The 18,547-nt window shown below is 39.1% G+C and overlaps 1 protein-coding gene across 3 annotated transcripts in view; it reads right to left on the bottom strand.

Moving 5' to 3' along the window:
* The window catches only part of LOC139608037 (mitochondrial fission factor-like), a 33,948-nt gene extending 25,449 nt beyond the window's left edge, over nucleotides 1-8,499 (bottom strand). The window contains exons 1-3 of one of the 3 annotated variants that reach the window (XM_071461482.1): nucleotides 8,174-8,447; nucleotides 7,328-7,389; nucleotides 6,927-7,119 (exon numbers count right to left, since the gene is read on the bottom strand). In XM_071461482.1, coding sequence (XP_071317583.1) covers nucleotides 6,927-7,116 — 190 coding nt within the window. In that variant the 5' untranslated portion in view covers nucleotides 7,117-7,119; nucleotides 7,328-7,389; nucleotides 8,174-8,447. Of the gene's footprint in view, nucleotides 1-6,926; nucleotides 7,120-7,327; nucleotides 7,390-8,173 lie in introns of all 3 variants that reach the window. The other 2 variants (XM_071461481.1, XM_071461483.1) reach the window with 2 other exon arrangements.
* Between the last annotated feature and the right edge of the window lie 10,048 nt (nucleotides 8,500-18,547).

Raw genomic sequence — 18,547 nt, 5'->3', positions numbered from 1 at the left:
AAAACAACAAAAATAAAAACTGAGGCTCTCTTGATGCTGAGTGCCATGTCCGTGTCTGTGTCTGTTGTTTGTGTTGAGCAGTAGTATGCAGTTGGTTTTGTAGCAGGACATTGAATTTACTTTGATGTTTAGGGTTAAACAAAGATAATCCACCTTCTGGAGTGATCCAGTCAGAGAGATGTTGTGGGCTAAGCTGAGAAAGCAACTCACACCAGACATTCTCAGAATCTGTCTGAGCTGAAGCAGCTCTCGGGAACAATGGTCCAAAACACTGAGCAGGTCTTATCAGCAGCTACTGGAAGAACTGGTTTCAGGTTGTTGGAGCCGAAGGAGGTTTGTTATTGAATCCAAATGTTCAATGAGGTTTTCCACCACCACTGTGAATGTTAAATAATAATAATAGTGTTCAATAAAGATACAAGCGATTATAATTGTTTGTGCAATATTGGCCTAGGGACATTGTGTCTGTGTACACTTGTCACTTGGATGAAGATCAGATCAGAATTTATCACCAATCAATGCAGAAAACCTGCTCATTCAGGTATACAGATTTTTGTCACTGATAGAAATGGAAACATATCTGGTCCATCGGACCTCCATGAGACAAACGACTGAAGAACACAGCTGAAGTGACCGCAATACTGGAGTGTGTAACGTAGTGTTTTGCCCCGTGCGCAGTCTCAGCACATGCACGCTGCATGCTCTCATTGAAAGGACTGGTGCAGTGACAGACAAGGCATGTAAAAACTTTATGGATTTTTTCATGGTCCATTGACAGGGTTCTTCCACAACAGATGGGTGCGTTGTCCCTGTGTGTGTGTGTGTGTGTGTGTGTGTGTGTGTGTGAGTGAGTGAGTGAGTGAGTGAGTGAGTGAGTGAGTGTGAAATGTATGAGAAGTGTAAAAATATTTCTACATACAAAGTACAACCCCGCTTTCCAAAAAAGTTGGGACACTGTAAAATATTAACAAAAACAGAATGCAATGATGTGCAAATCATGTAAACCCATATTTAATTAGAAACAAGACAAAGAGAACATATCAAATGTCGAAATGTTTAAGTTTTATGAAATATATAAGCTCAATTTAAATTTGATGAGAGCAACACATTTCAAAAAAGTTGGGACAGGGGCATGTTTACCACTGTGTTGTATCACCTCCTCTTTTAACAACACTCAGTTGTTGGGGTTCTAAAAGTGAAATGTTGCCCCATTCTTGCCTGATATGGGATTTCAAAAGTCTGGGGTCTCCTTTGTCATATTTTTCATTTCATGATGTGCCAAATGTTTTCAATGGGTGACAGGTCGGGACTCTTCTGCTACGGAGCCATGCTGTTGTAATGAGCAAAGAATGTGGTTTGGCATTGTCTTGCTGAAATTTGCAAGGCTTTCTCTGAAAAAGACGTCTGGATGGCAGCAAATGTGGCTGCAAAACCTCTATATATATCGTTCAGCATTAATGGAGCCTTCCCAGATGTGCAAGCTACCCAAGCCATGGGCACTAATGCCCCCCCACACCATCACGGATGCTGGCTTTTGAACTGTGCGTTGATAACAAGCTGGATGGTCCCTCTCCTCTGTAGCCCAGAGGACACAGTGTTAATGATTTCCAAAAAGAGTTTGAAATTTTGATAGTTTCCCATTTCGCCTCAGACTATCTTTCAGCAATTCAACATTTGACATGCTGTCTTTGTTCTATTTCCAGTTAAATATGGGTTTACACTATTTGCAAACTATCGTATTCTGGGTCACATGGTAAACAATTCCTAGGTACTAATAGTCTAAAATAGTGCAAGAGGGAGTTGGGCGAAGGAAAAAAAACAGCTCAGCACTGCACAAGAGGAGTACAGCTCAACCAAACTAATAGCAGCTATTAATGAAATGAACAAGGTGACAACCAGCAAGATTGAAGAACTAAATTCAACACTAAAGACTTCACAACAGAAAGCAATGTTTATTGAGAGGAAACGAGAACATTTGGAAAGCAAACTGAACAGGATTGACAGTGACAGTCCCGTCGTCTTACCGAAGAACAGATAGAACAAACACAAAGGATTGGAAGGAAGCGGCCCCATCAAATTTGTGAAGCTACTGCAAAATGTCCTGGGTGCAGATAACTTCCCTAATATAGTAGAGTTCCCGCACACCAAGGGTCCCTTGCTCGGAGGCTGAAGCAATAATTATACAATTCCTTTGGCATCAGGATAAGAAACGGGCCCCAACACTGCTGCCACAGCAAGGCACATTGCAACATGGAAACAACATCATCCGACTCCACCCAAACTATTCATTTGAAATCACCTCCTATTTGAAAATTACTCTTAGTTAGTCTTCCTTCCGTGATGCACACATCGTAGGAAGATGTGTGCATCACGGAAGGAAGACTAGGAAGACTGAAAAATAGGCAAGATACCAAAATCTCTAGATCATGTTCCACAGCTGCCACGCAAATGCAACGCATCCAGTGTGTCTCCAGGCCTTAACAGTGGAGGCTGTGCTGCTGGTCATCTTTAAAGGACATATTCATCTGTTCTTCTTGGTGTAGTTAAAACCAGTGGACTATTTTGAAAGTATTTTGTAAATACGTCGATGATGGATAAAGCTCAACTATTTCTGAACCATTGAACACCCCCACAAAAGGAATGGGATCATAAACATTTTTCCTTATGATTGGAGGATAAAAAGATGGACATGCCTGTTACTCTTCACTCACTTTTTTGAATTTTTTCATATGTTTATGTTTATCAATAGATAGCAGATGCCATATGGGTAAGTCATAACTTCTGACTTTTAATGGTGAATTATATTATTATGAGTAGTGGATTAGAAATTCCCTGCCACGAGCTTGTCTAATTTGAGGGTGTTCATTTACTGTTGGACAGGGAGATTTTAAATAGTTAAATTGTGTCTATCAGCTGGCTCCATGCCCCCACAGGTGGTTCAATATTTAGGTAATAGTGGTTTTTGACATGCTTCACCAATATAAATGTTCCTGGTGGAAGATTTATATTCAGTTCATCACCCTGGTTAACATCTATACCCCAAATTATGATGACCCAAGCTTGTTTCAGTCCTTATTTCTGAAACTAAAAATAATTAAAGTGACCCTAAGATGGATTGCTCTTCTGCTAATAACCCAGCAAAAGGAAAGTAATCAATTCAACTTTAATAAAGGAACTGGGGCTATGTGAAAGATGGTGATATACACACCACAAAAACAAGGACTACTCATTCTTCTCACTCTTACCTGAATAAATTATCATATCCATGACAGTGGTCCGGAGAATTAGTAGTTGTGAATAGTGTAATGTCCGATCACGCCTCCAATTTCCATGACAGTGCTTCTCAAAGAAAACTCTCAGAAATTCATTAGGTGAATTAACCTCACTCTATTACCTAGTCAAGAATTTGATCAATTTATATCCTCCCATACATATACACGTAGCCCAGTACTAGGAATTGCATGCAGCTAACCCTCTTTTTAACATGGCGCCTTGACTACCTGAACTGGCTTTGAACAAAGAAACTCACACTATCCCTCCCCCACATGTCATGTTGTCTCAGCGGCCATTTTTGGGCCTGCTATCTTGAGTTTTTTCTTTGTTCACTGTCATCTTGTGGTAGCTTTGTTAAGGTCATGTGGTCACAGCGAAGATTTTGCTTCGGCCATCTTCCCTTTGTTTGTGTCCTAACACACAGACAGACAGACAGACAGACAGACAGACACCTGTAGATAGTAGATTAGACCTTGTATGTTATTTACAACCCTGTAAATAAATGTCTTTTAAGTATATTTACTGGTGTCTTTAATGTTGTACAAGAAAGAATCTTGCCAACCTCTTCTCAGTAGAACTTACATCCTTCAATTTTACTTTCTCTTGATGGTTGGTTGTAATTATCAATGAAATATTAATCAAAGTTACAAATCAACCGTAATCAATTTGAAACTGTATAACATTGGCTATCTTTCGCCGTTAAGGCTGGTGCCCCTCAGGATAACTCTTATTAATTTTGGAGTTCTTATTTAACATTCATATTTTTAATATCAATATTTTATCAATTGTTGATAGCCAATAATTGATAACTACTGACGCACAACAGTATATGAGATCAGTCGTATTCAAATGTGTGTGTGTCCGAAAATTAGCAGAAATGTGTAACTGGATGGAAGATGTGAACACAGACTGCACAAGCATGTGGAATGTAGATTGTATGTTTTAACTGAAATTGTTTTAAAGTTAGTTTGATTAAGTACACAACCTGAAATGTCCAATAAAAACAATGTTCCAAAAAAAAGAGAGCAACGGTCGATGGGGAAATTTGCAGTACTTTTCATTTGGCTGACCAATGGTGTAACTTCATCAGTCAGTCTGTCTAAGGCTGGCCTTATTGTTGCAGTCCATCCAAAAGTGGTGTCATGAAATCCGTCTTTTTATCCCAGGGCTCGAGACTAATGACGTCCCGTCGTCCCGGGGATGATGCAAATTGTGTTCGGGACAAACAGAGATCTGAGCTGGGACACCTCCAGGACAAAAACATATATAACCTATAATTTGACATTTACTAATTTGAAAATGACAAACTTAACCGAGCGCTGAGCTGAAGCATGTTCTAGTGTTATTATAAACAGTCAACGCCGGTGAAGTTTGTTAAGAAGTAACATTACCCTGCTTGGTAATGTTACTTCTTAACAAACTTCACCGGCATTGTTTTTATTAGCTAAAGCATTTAGATAATTTCAATATATCATTGTGGTATTTTTGTTATCATCATCATCACAAACAGGTTGTACGTGAACAGTAGTGATCCACATTCACCGCAGTTAACCTGCCGGTCCAGTCATAAAAACATCTCAGATCCTTAGTGGATGTGTCGGTGGTGAAATGATTCATGTTCTGACTGACAGTGAATACTGGGCAGAGAGCGGCTGATCGGGAGGCTCAAGAAGATTCCTGGTGGGCCCAGCTGATTGTGGGGACGAGGGAGAGAGAGAAGGAAAGAGATCGGACGATCAGCCTGTCTGACTCATTTTACATGAATAACAAAGTTAAAAAAACACAATGGCTTAAAATCTGAGAGCAAAGTTAAGATCCAGTATAGTCCAGATGTTTCAAGTAGGCTAGTTGTTGATCCAGCAGCAGTAACTGTGCAGACAACAGACAGGAAGAGCAGAGCAGCAGAGTAGCTTGAGGACCACAGCTCCCAGTACAGCTCCCAGTGAGTCCAGTTTTACACAATAAGCAGTATGCAGAAGGCAACAGGAGTTGAGTTTATTTATCAGGATAATGTTGTATTTGCTTTGGTTTCTGCTAATGAGCTAATTAAAGTCCTTAAAGTCTGCGTGATCACCTCAGATCTACTGAATTTTATTACATATATTATAAGATCCAGTGAAGGAGAAAAAATGTATCTGGTGTTGAATTTACTACTGTTCTGTCCAGTCTGAACTCTTATACCTCACTCTTATAGCTATAAACGTATACAGAGGAAAGTAAAAATAAGAACTACTTAATGTATCAGTTGTTCTATTTCAAGTATCGTTCTACAAATCATCCTAATTCAGCCAGTGTTTACTATATGATTCTTATAAAGTGTGGCATGGGCTACATGTGCAGGTGTCTCCAAATGGGTTCTGGTCGGCCAGTCCAAGTCAGAAGTCCTAGGCCTATTTTTATTTCCACTCCATCTCTGAACATTAGGAAATACTAATAAATACAGACACTAATGTGTTTTGTCTGGAGCAGAAACAGGAGGGCAGCAGGCAGCCTACATCTAACTATCTAATCTATAAACCAAGAATCTCTGTCTGTGTGTGTGTGTGTGTATGGTATTTAGATTTTTGGGACAGTTTACACTCACTTCAGGAAGGTTAAAATTGTTTTTCAGGACAGTTTCGGGACAGTGGTGAAAAAAGTTAGTCTGCAGCCCTGCTGAACTTAAAGACACACTCCAAGAGTATTTGTAAATACAGCAAAAAAAAAGCAGTTTTTCATAATTTACTTAATCATGTGACAACACAAAGCTTAAAATCTGCTTTCAAAATAAACTTTGGTGGCATCGAGATCATGCTAGTTGGCAAAACAGTCCCCAGCATTTTAAATTCCTGCCACACTCTATAGTTACCTGCAGAAATTTGTCACAACTACGGTTTAGTTTTTTTTCCTATTTTGAAGTTCCTGACAAAGAGATTAAAAGGCAAAAATCCCAATGTACATCACTTGTACTCACTTTAAAAAGTTTTGTTCTCTAGCTATGATTTATCTGCTTTTGCTAGTTCTACTTTTCTCTAGCTATGGCTTTTTGATTCTATGCATCCATTGCTGAGACTTTGACATGAGCAGATGTTTTTTACCATTTGGAAACTCAAGAATATAAAATCAATCAAACCACCCAAATACGTAATTTTTCTAGGAGAACACAAACTTCTGCAAACAACTGTTGCAGCAAAATGATTCTTCAGCTTAAAACATAGGAATATATATACGATCATGGATTTCAAGTCTTTGAAAAGTTGAACATTTTCTGAATTTTTACTACTACTACCATCATCTACTTGCCCCCATAATCCCGCTCAACACCCACTGCTCAGTTATTATTAGTCTCATTATTATTATTGGTCATATTATCAATATAATAATAATACTTATTATTGTCATTATTAAATAATTAGTCTTACTATTGCTCCTATTAGTCTTATTACCTGTCTTATAATTGTCTGTTATTACTATTATTGTTCTTCCTATTATTATTTATCTACAAGTGACATTTGCATTGTGCTATTTTCTATGGTCTAGACTTGAGATAACTTTTGTTATGATTCCTTGTTATATAAAAAAAAATTAATTGAAACTTTAAAACTCCTACACTCATATTACATCACTCAGTCTTTGCACAGCAGTTTCAAAATATGGAGCATTTGAGTACCTACCTGTGTATGTCAGCCTGTCAGGGACCTGCATAGTGTAAGCAGGTGGGGGCTCCTCTGGCCACGTCATGGCCTCATCTCCTCCCTCCACACACCACTGCTGCCTTGGGCCAACACTCAGGTGCTCTGGGACACGCATGTTTTTGTTGATGACCTCCATGAAGGCTGGATCACGACTAGGGACCTGGGACATCTCCTTTGGGTACAAAGTGATCATCATGTGTAAACATTTGTACAAACAAAAATGTGTAGTTTATACATACTTAGTTGCTTAGTAAGACATTTTGGATATCTTTCACTGACATTATAAAACCTCCTCCTCATTTGTGCATTCATCTTCATTTTACATGTGCTTCTAACAACTGACCAAGAAACCATAAGATACAAAAAGATTTCAAATGCACCTGCACAAGTAATTCAGCAGACTGGACAACAAGTAGGACGGTTAGGCCTCTTGGTAACACATCTAGGTGGTTGATGGGACCAGTGAAGAGAAGGACAAGCCATTATTTTATCATCACATATTTAGAATGTGGGTATAAACGCACACACAGCTCCATGTGCACTAGAGGTACTCCTTACAGAAACTTATCTAACCCTGGTTTGGGCCAAGAAATTAAAAAATTTATGAGTCACATTCTCATATTCTCTCCTGTATGTGGTTGTTTGATGATAGTAGATAGTATTAAGGGATATGCTTAAGGCTGTAGTATATTATTTTCGTATATTTTTTGAAATATCTGTTCCATGAAACATCTGTTCCATATTTTACAATCAACCGCTGTCTCACCCAACTCCTTAAAAACAAACACACACGTTTTCAGCCATTTCCCCCGTCAGTGGTCATGCAACCACAGCTCTTCACACGGGAGCCATGACATCTATTTTGGCAAATATTACAGATCAACTTCCTCTCAGCTCGTTTTACTCGAGAATCGTTAACATCGCAACTTTATAAATGACGTCGTAATGAGTTGATCCAAAGAGTCGTAAGAGCATTACTGACAGCGCCTGTCTCATTGTGAACGATCCCAGTAAATAGTATTCACCTGCTGAGCAGCACATGATGTTACTTAATTTAGCCGACTAGCAAACCAACGTTAGTTAGCTAGCAACAGGTTGCTGACGAGAGCTAACAAGAGGTCAAATTTCACAACTCCTGACAGGACACAGTTCTGAGGTCAGTAGCTTCAGGTATAGACTATGAGTAAAAGCAAGTACGTAAAACAACTAAATAAAGGTTTACAAACCTTGATTAGGGTGTACAAAGTGACTCAGTCACTCTGTCAAACAAATTGTTTGCTTTGATAACAATTTCTGGACTTCCAGTTCTGATGGCCAGGATCCTTCAAAATAAAAGCGTCTTTCAGAATAAAAAGCACCATGGGGTCAGATGGCGTCTAGTCACTGGAAAGTGAACTGCCCCTCAAGCGTATGAACCGAAATTACTCTGGTACGACTTTATGCTTCGTTGCGCAGCGCCGACTTGGCGTGATGCATGCTGGTTAGAATTTTGTCCGACTTTCGTCGGTGGTACAGACCATTACCATGTCACATGGTTGCGACTTGGTCACATGCGATTGTAAGAAGGGCAGACCCATGGATGTATTATCCATGGGCAGACCACACTAGTCAAGCACTGATCTCTGTGTCTGTTGCTGACTGTTAGGGTAGCCTAAAGAAAATCCCAAATCTGAACCCTTGTATTATTTTACGATTTATTAACTTTTAATATTTTTTATCTATTTACATTACTGTTCAAATATATGAAAATATATATGTGTGTGTGTGTGTGTGTGTGTGTGTGTGTGTGTGTGTGTGTGTGCGCGCGCGCAAAAGTCTTAGGTCACCATTAGCTTTGTTTTCATTATTTGTTGTCATAACTAATTATTTATGGTCGTTTTTAATAATAATATATGACCATTATAGCAATGCTATAATGAAGGACAAGCGGTATTGAGCGTTTGAGTGAATCATTCCACTGCACACAGCTCCACAGTGAAATAAGGTTTTATCCACTTGTCCTGCTAGATCTTAGTGCCGCATTTGACACCATCGATCATAAGATTCTATTACAGAGACTAGAGCATATGGTCGGCATTAAAGGAACCGCACTAAGATGGTTTAAGTCATATTTGTCAGATAGACTCCAGTTTGTTCATGTCAATAATGACTCTTCTATCATCACTAAAGTCAGTCATGGAGTTCCACAAGGTTCGGTGCTAGGACCAATACTTTTCACTCTATATATGTTTCCTCTAGAAAACATTATTAGGAGGCACCAGATAAATTTCCATTGTTACGCAGATGACACCCAGTTGTACTTATCCATGAAGCCAGGTGAGACTAACCAGGTAGCCAAGCTTCAGGTGTGTCTTAAGGACATAAAAACCTGAATGACCAGTCATTTCTTACTCTTAAATTCAGACAAAACTGAAGTTATTGTAATTGGCCCAAAACACCTCAGAGATACACTATGTGATAATATACTGACTCTGGATGACATCACCTCGGCTTCCAGAGCTACAGTCAGAAACCTTGATGTCCTTTTGACCAGGACTTGTCCTTTACTTCACATATAAAGCAAGTCTCTAGGACAGCCTCCAATTGATCCAAAATGCGGCAGCACGAGTACTGACAGGAACTAGGAAACGGGATCACATCTCTCCTGTGTTAGCCTCTCTGCATTGGCTCCCTGTAAAATCCAGAATAGAATTTAAAATCCTCCTCCTCACCTACAAAGCCATTAATGGTCAGGCACCATCGTACCTTGGAGAGCTTATAGTTCCCTATTTTCCCAATAGGACACTTCGCTCTCTAAATGCAGGTCTACTTGTGGTTCCCAGAGTTTGTAAGAGCAGAATGGGGGGCAGAGCCTTCAGCTATCAGGCTCCTCTCCTGTGGAACCAGCTCCCAGTGTGGGTTCGGGAGGCAGACCCCCTCTCTACCTTTAAGATCAGGCTTAAAACTGTCTTGTTTAGTAAAGCTTATAGTTAGGGCTGGCTCAGGTATGTCCTGACCCATCCCTTAGTTATGCTGCTATAGAGCTAGACTGCTGGGGGATTCCCATGATTCACTGGGCGCTCTCTCTCTCTCTCTCTCTCTCTCTCTCTTTCTCGACTACTTTATGCCATTAACTTTGTATTTTTTTTCTCTCCCGTAGTTTGTGCTTCTCCTCTCTCTCCCTCTCTCTGTCCTCATTCTGCAGGTCTCTCTGCCTCTGGAGCAGCAGGATCCAGATCCACCACTACTCATCATTACTATTAACCACTGTTACCTGTCATTATTATTGATAACACCATAACCTACACAGCTGTTCCTGGTCTCTCTCTCTCTCTCTTTTCTCCTCTCTCCTCCCCCCACCCCCCCTTTTTTATCTCGTCCTAAACCCAACCGGTCGAGGCAGACGGCCGCCCACCCTGAGCCCAGTTCTGTTGGAGGTTTCTTCCTGTTAAAAGGGAGTTTTTCCTCCCCCCTGTCGCCAAGCGCTTGCTCTTTGTGAGAACTGTTGGGTTTTTCTCTATAACAAAGTAAGGTCTTGACCTTACCCTGTAAAGTGCCTTGAGATAATGTATATTATGATTTGGCGCTATACAAATAAAATAAAATTGAATTGAATCCATTAGAAATAGTAAAATATTTTCTTATTATGAAACTGTGACAGCTCTAATTAGACTGTGTCAGAGGACGTCACTAGAGTCAGTGGTCCTTCAATTTGGCCAGGATGCATTTGCCCTCACACTGCTAAAAGAATGTGACCACATGTGGCCCAGGCCACCTCTGAATGTGGTCTGGGAGATCAGATCTCAAATGTATCCTGAATGCTAAATGATTGGCAAAAAAAAACATAGCATACCTGATTATTTGCATATGAAGCAGGACTTGAGATCTGATCACAACTGGTCACTGGAGACACATGATGCATTTTATAGCCAGGCAAAACAGAAGGACTTTAGAGCTGACCACTTGGGATTGGCTCACTGAAGGCGCATGTTAATATCAGGTCTGACCAGGGCCTATAATAGCCTTGGTAAGATCTTGAAACAATGTAGTGAAATCAATGTTGATTTATCTTCCAAAATAGAAAACTAATTCAACTGTGATTCAACAGTAATTTTTATATACAGTCTATGAAATTAACGTTGAAATGCCTGCTGGGAGGTTACTGTGTTGGCTAAACTTAACATTGTAGTCTTTTGTGGTTGTAAATGTGTATTAACAAGACTGTATAACATTAATGAGACGGTGTAACATAAGTATCTACACCATTTTACCAAGACCATTATAGACTCTTTACAATAAAAAAGATGTGGTCAACATGCTCTAAATGGTCCTCTGCTGCCACCCTCAGGATTGCTACAGTAACAGCAGGCATCCTGACTTGTCCCAGTCAAGCTACCTGTTAAATGGCTGATGGATAGATAGATAGATAGATAGATAGATAGATAGATAGATAGATAGATAGATAGATAGATGTTGTGCAGTCCAATGGTAGTGGGGACATAGGATCTCCTGAATCTCTCAGTCCTGCTGCAGAATATGAACATATAAACATGCATAAATAAATAGATAAATAGTAAAATATTACTTGGGATAGTCCATACTTGGGATTTTCTTTAGGCTACCCTAACAGACAGCAATATACACACAGACAGCAATATACACATAGTGCTTGACTTGTGTCGTCTGCCCTTCTTCTCTGCTGATTGGATGCTTACAGTTCAAATTGATTGGCTGTGAAAACCACGGGGCGGAGTTCAATGACAAAACGTGTGGTGACTTCTCTGACACCTGGTGTTTATTAATGCCATGCGGCGCCAGACACTTATTTATGTGGGACAGCGTCAGGCGCTTATTTAACACCTGGTGGCTTAAGAACGGCGTTTATAAATGCCTGGTGACGTATTTATCAGCACTTTGTCCTGGTTGTCTCAAGGCTTCCCTTTTATTCAGATTGTCTTTTATAGACATAGCCTAATGTCCTTGAAGGTCATATTTTTGTCCTTTATGTTTGTCTTCTGGGAACCTGGTGACCCTTGTTTTATTTTTACAAACAAGGGTACACTTATATAGATATTCATAAATGCATACATACATACCCACATGTGTGCTTGAGTATGTATGTATGTGCATGCACAAGTTTCTATGTATGTGTGCTCTTGAGTATGTATATATGTGTATGTATCTGGAAAGCACCACACTTGTGGCCCTTATTGGTTAGTTACTACCCACAAGGTGGCGAACCAACCAATAAACATAAAAGACAGAGTAAAGACTCTGATGGAGGCAAAATGCATTCTGGCCCCGTGTACTTTCAAGCAGTTCAACAAAAAAAACATAGTATTTTCGTTTTTAGTTTATAACGTAAAAACAGAAAAAAGAGCAGTTTTTCCTTTTTTGTTATCATGAAAAAACAAAAAAACAAGAACGTCAATTTAGAAGAACTGGTCCAATTTTCTTTTCGCAAATTCCTTTTTTTCCATTTTCCTTGTTGAATTGAAGAATGAAAGGTTGTCACGTGACACGGAAGTAAAAGTATATTTCCAAATAAAAGCCTAGGGGATAGAACGGCCATTCTATAACATGTAAAATTGTGCAAGCACAGGTATATAAAGATCTACTTTTGCTTTGGTCTTTGCATTAAGATACCAAAAATATTATAGCAAAATTGGGTATGGGCCAAAAGATCATATGACAGTCTTTTTGGGTGAAATCACAATCACGATCAGAATCACGATCTACATCCTATTTCGGCTCTGGTTTTATTGTGAAAGTCCTGATTGGAAGTTGTGTCTGTATCTTTTCACCGCATTGACACTTCTGTCGGAAGTTTGTCTTCTGGCATTTACTCTTCAACCACAATGCTACGTGTGTACAAATTGTGTCACAACCAGTCGCACTTTTAGCTTTGCTCACAGGGACTGTTCGTTTTGTCAGCACTGTTATTTATGTATGAGGTACTATATGTAAGTGTTTTGATTTGAACGTTTTGTTGCTGCTACCAGTTAGCCCTGGCTTGTCATGTAGCCCTCTTGTCCCGTTGGCGCACTCTTCCTCCACCGTCTTGGTCTGTTCTGTTGGAGAGCTGATACATACACCGCTACACCAAGCTCACCGAGGCTGCAGAGCAGAACAAGGACTGCCGTAGCCAGCTGCAGTCAGAAGGATTGCTGTCAACAATTGGCTACGACTGAACTTTTAACATTAAAGATCTAAATTTAGCACCTTGGAGGGATGTGCTGATGGACGATGATCTCTGTGATCTACCATCTTCAGGACAATCGCCGATAGCTTAATCATTATCAAGCTAATGTTCACTTTTTATAGCTGTTGTTCGTTGTTGATTGTTGCAGACACTACAACTTTGATTCTGAAATTAATCAGTCCTCAGCCTTACATTAGTCCTACATAGCGGACAAATCAATCTGCGAAATTTCTGTTGATATTGTGTGGCTCATTATTGAGCACATGACAATAACAACATATAATGAAGCTAATTTACACATTAATAGCCTCGAAGGTAGCTAGCTTCAACCACAAATACGGTATCAGGAATGTTGGAACTGTTACAGAACAAGTCATGAGAGATAAACCAGTATGACATGAAGGAATGTTTGCACATGATCAGCTCTTGGTAATACATCTCTGAAAGCATCACCTTACAAGCTTGTATCTTGAGATTCACAACAAGGAGGAAGAAACAACAAAATAAAATTATTTTAAAAATCACAGTATTTCTCTTAATGCGCAATTAGAATGGTGGATATGTTATTCAGAATATAAAGGAAGACAACAGAGATCTCAGAATATACTGTTTGACACCCACACTCTCTCTCACTCTGCAGATAATTCACCAGTAACTATACAAATACACTGTGCATCATAAACAACATGTATCTTCATGGGAATGTTAAGATTATTTAAGCCTTTTGAAACCACAACAGTATGTTAGAAAGTTTGTCCAGGTAATGATATATCTGTTGATTGTTTTCAATTAATTAATTTGTAAAAACAAAAAAAAATCCCATTATAATTCCCCAGAGCCAAAACATAATCCCACAGGTATTTAATTTGCAGTGAAACAAAAGAGTGTGTTTTACTTGATACATGACTCAAACAATTAATTATCCAATTTTTTGTTGATTTACTTTCTGTTGTTCAACTAATCACTTAATAATTTAATCTCTTCTATTGGACAGTTGAAAATCTTCATCGTGACAGTATTAACTACAGAATTGGATACTTTTTTACTCTGAAGTGCTGCTATTTTGACCACGCCTTATGCACAGCACACAGCTTGTTCTAATGAGCCTATGGGCCAACCTCTTTGCTCACTGAAGGCTCTAAGATTGGATTCTAGTCAAAGACATAAGACACAGCCTATTTCTGATTCCTCATTTTATCATATTACTCATTCTTTACTGCATCAATAGCAGCTTGGAGTTTAGTGAACTATACAGTGTTTGACACTCCAGAAGCATTACGTGGCAAAAAGCTAAATTTCAAGAACATTTCCATTTGGGTTGACAGCCACAGTAAAGAAACAATGTAGGGCAGGACATGAAAAGATGGACTTCCTTGCTAGTCACACTGGAATCTGTACTAGATTTAGTGAGGCAGTGGTCTGGCTAAATCTGTACAGATAGCACAAGGTCTGCTCTTTGTTCAGGTGGACAAAGTACAAAATTTCATCCACACAGCTCTGACAGAAAAACAGCTATAAATATATATAGAGTTTGATAGTAATGTAAGATAAAAAAAGGTCTAGTGTAAAGTAGTACAAGAGGTGATACAATAATATTTAAATATACAATTAGTGTATTTTTGTGGAAAGATACATACAGAATTAAATCAGTCATTTATTACTTTTTAAACAGTGGATATTTCCTCCTGCAGTGTGGTAAAACAAAGGCCATGTGAAACTGTTGCTTGCTGGAAGAAAGGCAGGGAATCAATCCAGAAAAGAATACAAAAATAAGCCACTGGTGTAAATGCACCTCATCAGACATAATGAAAATAATATACAACACCTCAACAAAACCTCAGATACTCCTCATTAGTGATGCAGACTGAACATGTGACTTTTTACTTGTGAAAAAAAGTAGGTAATATTACACACAGCTGACATGGGATGGATCTCCGACTGGATACAGTTTTGAAGAAGTGTGAATGTGTCTGTGCTTGCACATGGGGGAATGTCGGGTCTCTGTGGTCTAGACCTGGAGCCCTGAGATCATATCTGTTCTGATTCGGTGCAATATAAATGGAATTGAATTGATCAAGTTTGTCTGAGGAGGAGGACACACAATTGAAAATAATTAACTGAGGGTGCCATGCAAGTCACTTTGCTTTTATTTGTTAACATTCATTTAGTTCCCTGCTGTGCACCCCAACAGTTTTGCTGAGTAGCAGCTTAGACCATTTGAATAGCCTAGTGGTCAGATATATAAACGTCTCAGGACAGGTCAGGTCCAGAATTGATTTAGAGATATTTGCAGGGGAGGGGTCTGTACCGATGCTCAGTTGGTGTGCAGCAGGTCTAGAAGTCTGGGCAGAAGAGAAAATACTCCTCCCATTTTGCAAACTTGTGAAAACGTAAACAGCATTTTTTCCCGCTGCATCCCATGTGTTTACATGTAGAATGGATTATTGTGTGTTGACATGTGGGTTTTCTTGAAGTAGCAATTGTCATTCGGTATTCCATACACTTTTTTCCATACTTTGCTGTATGAAATAAATTATTTTAACAGCATCTTGAAACTTGCTTGAATTATGTGATCCACTATGGTTACATAAAGTCTGCATAAAGTTAAAGTTACATTATCATTGCATGGTAATGTAATCTAAAGCCAAAATGTGAAGGATCTGAAGATCTGAAAAAAAATCTAGAACTTACCATACTGAATGTGAAAATGGGCAGAAAAAATGGAAATGTTATATGATTTGTCGTCACCTGAAATTATCAGGATAAAAAATGGCATGTTCTCGAACATTTTTAATTACACAAGACAACTCCTTCCCTCTGACTGAGACTCCATACCTTCAGTACTTACCCAGTCAGGTTTACTGTGTACATCGTGGAGTGATGAACCTAACAGGGGAGTAAAAATATCTGTCACCTTAAATGCAGCAACCAAACACTACATCCAGGGAAACCTGGAGTAACTGACATTGCTGAGCACCAGTTTAAAAGTCTTTCAAACTTTTAAATATTTGTTTCTTTTTACCACAGAGAGCTGACAAATTGTGAAGTTTATCCAATGTAGCTCGACACATTTGTCAGCATTACAGACTGTCATGTCTCCAGTGATGGTGAAACTGTGTCTGCTGTTCAGCCTTGGAGGGCACAATGATGTATTTGCAACTACTGATTATTGTCATTATTAATTATTTTATGGACCAATAGTCCAAAACCCAAATCCCAAGATATTCAATTTACAATAACATTAAACAGAGTAAAGCAGCAAATCCCCACAATGGAGAAACCGGAACAAGAGTTTGGCAATTTAGCTTGATAAATTACCTGAATGATAAATTGAATATCAGAATGGTTGTTGATGAACTTTTTGTTGATTTACTAACTGTTTCAGAAATGATACTAATCCAGTCTAACAAATAGAACTGTGAGGCTGGTCTAGTGGCTAGAAAAAAATATCTTTTTTTTTTTTTTTAAACTCTTTAATACAAAGCCCCTAACATAAACTGCAACAGGAAGAAGGCCTGTACACAGGAGATATCAGTTGGTCCACATATAAGACTGGTGATCATTAGTAAGGTAGCACATATGTTAAGTGTTAACACAATGCACATTTGGCAACAAATAGTGTAAACCTGCCTCTGTGTGGCACAGGGGTGAGGCAATTGTTACTAAGGACTTGGTGACGATGATAATCACCGCACACACATTTGTACCTAAGGGACTAAACAGAGTGCAGAACCTGGCTCATCACCATAAGGCCATGGCAGGGAAACCTTTTCATGAGACAACAATGAAATACTGTTTCAAGCTGTCCAGTCATGAAAACTAAGCAACTGTCCAACAGCACATGAGGGGAATCTGTAGTGAGCATGTGAAAGGGAAGCATAAATGCAGAGATTTGCTCTTAGAGCAAGTGAAAAACATCTGGTGTGTGGAGGTGGTCAGAAAACAATCAACATATCGTGAGTGCTTTAAGTGTTAGGAAGGTAATTAAACTTAGTCTTGATCGTGGTTCAATGATCTAAAAAGGAAGATGGATTTAACATCAGAAGATGAATCTGAGCCCAACTGGATTTCCTTTAAACTTTTCATCATACCCTTGAAAAACAAACAATCAAAACAACAATAAATCATGAGAATATTCAACTAAACAACAATTGTGGCTTAGAGTCCCAATACTTCCATTATCCACTATGTATGCACAGTTCAAAGAGTCATACTATATGTACAGTGATAGATAAGAAATGATACAGCGACAGCCTATTGCATGGAAACCTTCCAATCACAGTCCAGTAGGCTTGTGCTGACTGGCAATCAGAAATTTATCAATGACTGAAGTCACAAATGTGGATTGTTTTCCTTAAACCAACACCGGCAGAAGTGACTCCACTCCTCAATTTAAAGCAGCTTGTTTGTCATCTCTTGGTCATCTGCCAATCAGGACACCAGTATACAGGCTGCAGAGGATGATCAAAACTACACGACTGGAAAAATGTATCCTGGTCTGCTGGATTTGGGTTTCTGCTGAGGCAGCAGATAATAGGGTCAGAATTTGGGGTCAATAGCATGAATCCATGAACCCATGAACCCAACCTGCCAGTCAGTCCTGGTGGTGGTGGTGGTGTAATGGTGTGAGGAATGTTTTCTTCACTCACTCTGGGCCCTAATACCAATCAGTCATGGTTTGAATGCCACAGTCTATCTGACTGTTGTTGCTGACCATGCTTTATGGCCACAGTTAACCATCTTCTCATGGCTACATTTTAAACTGGTGAAAATTTGAATTTTATGATCATTGTCCGATAAAATTTACCAAAATACAGGTTAATGTAAGCAACTTGCTGACTGGTTATTTTGACATTTAAACTGAGTGATGACACGTAACACGTAAACCTCTAGCCTGTGACAAGGGTCAAAGATGCAGAGTGGCATGAAAAGTAAGTAAATGATTTGAAAGTACAAGCAATTATGTATGAATTTGTCTGGAAATATTGTCTGATCTTCATCTAAGTTACAATTATGAACAAACACAATCTGTTGTCTTTTTTGATTTTGTATTTGAATCCCTCGCCTAATGACATGAACAGAAGTTGACTGCAGTCAGGAGTTATCAGACCTAGAGTCAGTCAGTGAGACCAGACTGGAGTCTGTGACTTACAAAAAACAGTTGATGAGCATGAAAAGTCACAGACTTTAGATCTTCATAACTGTCTTTAGATGGAGATGATTCAGTTGTAGAAGGCTGCGGAGGCAGCTGAGATGACTCCAAAAGCTCAACACAGATGATCAGTGACAAAGAAGCTCAGAATCACAGTTGAAAGCTTAAAGAAATCATTGGAGCTGGTTCACATCTCTGTTCATGACACACAACCACACAAAGATCATGCTATCCATGACAGGACACCACAGAGGAAACGGCTGCTCT

This window comes from Trachinotus anak, unplaced genomic scaffold (genome assembly GCF_046630095.1).
Source record: "Trachinotus anak isolate AG129_WGS33_773 ecotype Australia unplaced genomic scaffold, CSIRO_AGI_Tana_v1 ptg000024l, whole genome shotgun sequence".
Lineage (NCBI taxonomy): Eukaryota > Metazoa > Chordata > Actinopteri > Carangiformes > Carangidae > Trachinotus > Trachinotus anak.
Note: the sequence above shows the minus strand (reverse complement) of the source record. Positions and strands in the feature narration are given on the sequence as shown.